This window comes from Phytophthora infestans, genomic scaffold, assembly GCF_000142945.1.
Source record: "Phytophthora infestans T30-4 supercont1.1 genomic scaffold, whole genome shotgun sequence".
Classification (NCBI taxonomy): Eukaryota; Oomycota; class Peronosporomycetes; order Peronosporales; family Peronosporaceae; genus Phytophthora; species Phytophthora infestans.
In genome coordinates this window covers 6,474,421-6,480,477 of record NW_003303758.1, presented here as the reverse complement: position 1 = coordinate 6,480,477, position 6,057 = coordinate 6,474,421, and the positions used below count along the sequence as shown (strand labels likewise).

Sequence of the window (6,057 nt, the reverse complement as noted above, 5' to 3'; positions counted from 1 at the left end):
TAACTCCAGCTTTGGGAAAAACAAATGTCAGAAAAAGGATAAACAATTCGATGGTCCAAAAATACTACTTCGTAGATACGCTTAGTCAAGTGTTGTGACTTGAGCTCTCACTGCTTATATGCAAACCCTTGTAAATCTACTGTCTTTTGTTTTGCAACGTGAGCCACATCGACTCGCAAACTGCTCTTCTCATCATCACTACCAATCTCGGAGCTGAGCCAGAAGACTTTCTTGTTTAGTTTCCCACCGGAGGTGGGCCACCTCCTAGGTTTAATGCCTGGCAAATGAAATCGCTATTTTATTTCCCAGCAGTCTGTCAGTGACAGAAACCAGTCCCTCAGTAGTACAGTACTACTAGTACTGCAGTAGTACAACAGTAGTACTACTACTGAAGTACTGCGTAGTATTAAACAGTACTAGTACAGTACTACGTACACTGTATACTTGTATACTCAAATAAGTACTAGTAGTATATTGCAGTGACCTTGGTAAAATCACATGAACTATAATAACTTCCATTGAAAATCTATCCGTCATTTTTTCAGATTGTATACAAAAATCCTGCAAAACTTGGATTGAACATTTATCCCATCATGATACAGCTAACAGAGGGATATAAACCCTTTTTACAAGGCCATCTCCTGACCGATGCTTTACGTTTCTCGTCTCCGTCACTGTCTGTATCACTTCAGCGAAATCACAACAGACATAACATTAGGCGCACTTATTTGCGGGCGCAGCCACCATCTGAGCTCTTGACGATGCCCGTCTTGGTGGCGGGAATCTCGTTCTGGGTGGCAGGGGTCTCGTTCTGCGTGGTCGGGGCCTCAGTAGTCTCCGTGGAAACATCGGACGAGGACTCAGCACCAATGGATCCAGTAGTCTTGGAAGCCTTGGACGCAGCATCGCCCGTGGCAGAAGTCGAAACGTCAGCCTCCACCGACACACCGTTGTAGGACACGATGTCCTGTTTGGCATTCATCTTGGGTTCACTGCCATCGTCGGACAGGGTCAAAAGACCATAATGGAACTCGTAGGTCGAGGGGAACTCGGTCACGACGTCGTGGGTGGCCTCAAGGGCGAGCTCCTTGTCGCCTTCACTGGTGTAGAACTCGAGGACAGAGCCGTTGCCCGACGTGGCAGCCGAAATACCGATGCCGAAGTTGTACCACGTACTCGGCACGAACTCAGTCTCCCACTTGGCGTCCCAAGTGCCGTTGTTCAGGTAGATAATCTTAGCGGGACTAGCCGAGGCATCCACACGGATCTCGAAGATGTGCGACTCCGGGAAGATCATCTGCCAAGCATAAGGGTTCAAGAACGCCTCCTCCTTCATGACGCTGGTGCGAAAAAATGTGGTGCCCTTGGTGTTGGCCGCAATGTTCTGCACCAACTCGGAGCGACGGAAGTTGTTTTGCGTCTTGAAAATGGCTTTCGCGTCCACGCCGATGTTAATGACGCCCGTGTCACCGTTGTAGCCGGGTGAACGACCGTCCTTCTCGATCGACACGTAGTCCGATACCTTTCCGTCCGTGCCATTGTTGCGCATGGTCAGGATGTGCGTCAGGTACTTGTCCGGCAACGTGTCGACGGTCAGGTCGAATACGCGGCCGTCCCAGGGGAGCGGTTCATCCGCAGCGGCGGCGGGAGCCGCAAGGTAGGCCGACGCGAGCGCCGCCACACCCAGAATACAGGTAGTAGAGGAGAAGACCATGGTGCAAAGAACGAGAAATGTCAGGGTGAGTCTCAGCGTGCGAATTGTAAAATGGCCAGTAAGCTCTCTGGGCCAGAGTCTGCGGTGCGGAGACAGCGCCGCTGTCTCCTCCGTGAAAAGGTGGGCCAGGGGACAATTCCGACAGGCAGGCTGGGTGTGTCAGCTCGCTATACTCCGGGATTTGCAAAAAGAAAGCGCCAAGTTCATTCGTCAATTCCTCGCTCTCCTGCCACTGCCAATCTCCATCTGAGTGCAGCTGGATTCGAGGTTAAAGATGTCCTCCAGCCTGGAAGACATATTTAATCGGAGTCACTGACACCGATTTACGACACCGATTTTAATCACCCGTCTTAAGGGTACTGTACATATATTGGCGCCCAAGATTCAAGGCCTTTGATGCGAGCATGAGACGATCGATAAAAGCCTTGAAGGGCTTTGTAATTGCTCAGAGGGAAGCGGCAATCTGGGATCACTTCAAGTGATTCACTTGGACAGAGAAGATTGTTGCGGATTATAGTTCCCGCAGGAAGTTTATCGCTACACTCCGCAACGCAGGGCTACGACCAAACTTGACCCCGCGCGAAACGCGTAGGGTACCTAAAGCGAGTGCAGCGAGCATGCCTGCGGTTTGTAGATCGTGTGCATAGCACGCGGGTGTAAACCCAGGACCGATAATGACCATCACTATTATATCAAGCGAGGCGTCGTAGCGGGCTAAAGGTTTAAGTTTTAGGGGAATAGTTAAATACCGTTTCTTCTTCGTTGTGGAGCCTTCGTTGCGGAGTCTAGCGATAAATACCGGTATCCGCTCCCGTATGGGTGGGTGGGTCAGCGTTTCAATCTGTCTCCATGCCAAGCACAGGATGGGGACGGAGAAGCGTGCCTTTGAGTAAACCACAGCGTTCATTGCACAGTTGTATCCGTAGCATAAATGCCATCAATGGAGCCTGAGAAATACTTCGAAGTAGTAATACTGATTTGGTTAAGCAATCAATTATCCAACACGTAATGAATGATCCATCGTGATATGAGTCATAAATTGCCTAACAACACGAGCAACAGCAACTCTCAAATGGTATACATTTCCAAAAGACGCCACCCCAAATTGTCTGCAGGCGTGAAAAAGGCAATTTTCAATGCCAGGAACATTTGCACCAAAGACTTCGACAGAAACTGCATTTACTCCAGCGCCGCACAGAACACCACAATCGACAGTGACGAAGCTCACTATTTTGTCCATGCCCACCAATCAAGTGATTTAACTGCATCTCAAGATATCTTAGCAAAACCTTTACGAAAGTGAAACCTTCAGAGCTTAATAGAGCTTGGTTAGAAAATCATTTGAATTTTGTATCGAATCGATACCTACTACACCGAATTAATCTATAGGGCTGTACGCACTACTAGCACTACCAGAAAAAGTTTTACATACTAAAACCTCTCCTAAATGAAACTTAAGGAAATGTGTTATTGTGTCTTACAGACGATCCTCTCTGTACTGTATTGATATCCCCAATAGTACATGTAATTCCTTCTAAATAAAGTGGTTAAGAGGGTCTCTCAATAGAGAACATTCGGAACCACGTTTGAGTTAAGTTTCAGTTCCAGATAGCCGCTATTTTGATATCTCAACAGAAAGCTCAAATGCTATTTTCGGAACAACCGCATTTTTCAGCTTCATTTTCAAATAGCTCACGCACCTCGCGCACCCCACACACTTCACCGTAGCATCCGCGATGTCTACGACCGGTCAGCGTGACGATCAGCATAGGCCACCACGGGGAGTTGACAATAGTGCTGAAGAAATGGGTGAAGAGATTCAGGCACAGGAGAAAGAAGCGCTTCTTGCACGACCGGCATCGCGCCAGAAGTTTGCTGCTGTGGACGATATAGTGCTGGTCAAGGCTGTGAACACCTTTCGTCCCTGGACCACTGCAGTTGGGACGTCGAAGGGCATCATGAAGGTCTTCGATGACATCGCTATTCATTGTCGTTTTGATAAATCGTTTGGATTAAAGAAGCCTGGGGCAGCAATGCGCACTCGCTTCACAAATCTCGTTACTCAGTACAAGACAGACCAGTGTCAATCGATGCAGGGGTCAGGGACAGTGGAGGAGTATGCTGAGCGTGAAATGCTACCTCAGAATATAGTTGCGCTGATGAATGGCTGGGAGGATAAAGGGGCACAACGCAAGGAAAATCAAACAGCTAAGCAACGTGGAATCGAACGTTCAGGCGAGCTTTTGCGTAGTCTCGCGATGGGAGAAATCGCTTCTGAGGAAGCAGACCGTCAAGCGGGCTTTAGCGACGGTAGTCAATGTGAAGATTCAGCCAGTGAATCTGTGAAGGCATCAATTTCGTCTTGTACTGTGGGTGCTGCCACACCCAGCAAGAGAACCACTCGATCGTCTCCAGGTACCAATAGCGGACGCAAGAGAAAAAATACCAAAAGTGAGCGGCTAGTTGTAGTAACTTACGGGATAACTAGTGTTCTTTTGGAAGCCAGTGAAGACGAAAAGGCCAAGTTTCAGTACAAGATGCAGCGCCTTCAGTTTGAACGGGAATAAGAGGACAAAAAGAGGTTACATACTACCGAAGAAGCTGAAAAGCGACGAGCACACGAACTTCAACTAGAAGACCGTCGTCGTCAAGCCGACGGAGATCGTGGTAAACGGATGCAAGAATTTATATTGAAAATACTCGAACATCAAAAGCAATGAACTACCCATGTAGTGCTCCGTCATGAAGCTGATTTAGCCCTAGATAAATGTCGTGTTGGAAATCCCACGTGAACTCTAGCTACAGATGTAGCTAGGATGTTCCCACAACAATACGTCTACTAGGATAGTAAACGATCGTTCGGGCGGACCTGAAGACCCCAGTTCTGCCCTTGCACCGGGACAAACTGGACCTTGTAAACTACTTATATAGGCCAACCAGTAAAATAGGAACACGCTACTAGCACGAGCAAAGCTAGCAGGTGTTTTGAATCCTCGTGGTCCCAACAGCGGAAGGGTACCAGGCACGGGTAAGCCTTTTACGAGATCACCGAGTGTTCAACACTCGGCTGGAAGAAATAAAAGAGAGGCAATTCAAGCACTCCCAGTCGTGCAAATAGGCAACAATAAGCCGTCACGTAAAACCTCCCGATAATAATCGGCCAATACACAAAGTCTCTTGGCCTTGCCGGATGAACCCTCGCTACAGAGCTTCGAGTTCACCGACAGGCATAACACACTCAAACAAGCTTGACCTGACGCTTACCTTGAAGCCGGACGTCGCTCTGTGTGCTTGAGTGGAAATTCTGTTCTGTATTTAAGCTTACCCTTTCGGGTCTATTCCTAATAAGAAGTCCTAATCAAGTATACAAATATCAAGTGAACAATGATCCGTTATGGACCTTCTTGCATGCCAAGCGTCGTCTGCACCGTCGCATGAGCATCTTTAACGGTCCGCGCCCTGTCCCAGACGGTGAACGTGTCTTCCAAAGGTCGCTGAGTATTCCGCGAACTCATCCCAACCGCCACTGAGGGTTCGTACCGTAGATGGTCCGCTGAATGCGAATCCGGCCAGTCCATTATTAATAATAAGGACAGCCTGGATTCAGTGACATAGGGCCGTATCCGATACTTGTTGAAAACTCGGAGGTGACGCCGTCGAGTCCCTTGCACCTTGGCGTCTCCGTACATCACCCGACCGAGGGTTCGTCGCTTGAACAACTTGGGCGGTGTCACGTCTTTGTCGACGGGTGATAATCCGCAACTACGGAGAAATCACTACACCACAACTGCCCCTGTCGCAATGGAAGCCACGGTACTGGTGCCCGTTGTGACATTTCTTCATTCTTCAATTCACCATCTCGCCACCGTATGTCCAAGCGTCTGAATCGAGCCGTGTCCGACGCGTTTCAGCGTCTCAATCCTCGTAGACGTCGCGAGCGTGAGCAGCTGGAGGTACGTAAGCCCATCCTTCTCTTGAATCATCGGCACCTTGCTCATCATCTCGCATTACTCGACTTGTTTCTCAGGAGGGCAAGGCCGAGGGTTCAAACGTCCCTCAGTCTGCTACACTTCCTCCGACAGCGGCGTCATCAACTGGTCCTTCGGCGCTTCCTGCCCCAGACTCTTCACTCCCTGCGGTAGCTCCTGCAGCACTCCCCGTCGTCGCTGAATCCGCGGAGATGGCTCCTGCTGCTCCTCCTGCCCCAGCTGGTGGTCCACCACCACTCACCGAAGATTCGCTGCGCGCCATGCTGGCTGAAAGTACAGAGGCATCGGTAGATCACATGATGACCTCGATAATCCCGTACTTGACTGCAATGGCTCGTCACCAAGTGCAGATCA

General features: G+C 49.3%; 1 protein-coding gene across 1 annotated transcript; it reads right to left on the bottom strand.

The window, feature by feature from the left end:
• Window positions 1-642: 642 nt before the first annotated feature.
• PITG_01131 (uncharacterized protein) lies at window positions 643-1,942 on the bottom strand (the record flags this gene model as incomplete). Its single annotated transcript, XM_002909603.1, has 1 exon — window positions 643-1,942. One exon carries the CDS (start codon window positions 1,712-1,714, stop codon window positions 725-727), a length of 990 nt encoding a protein of 329 aa, XP_002909649.1.
• Window positions 1,943-6,057: the final 4,115 nt, after the last annotated feature.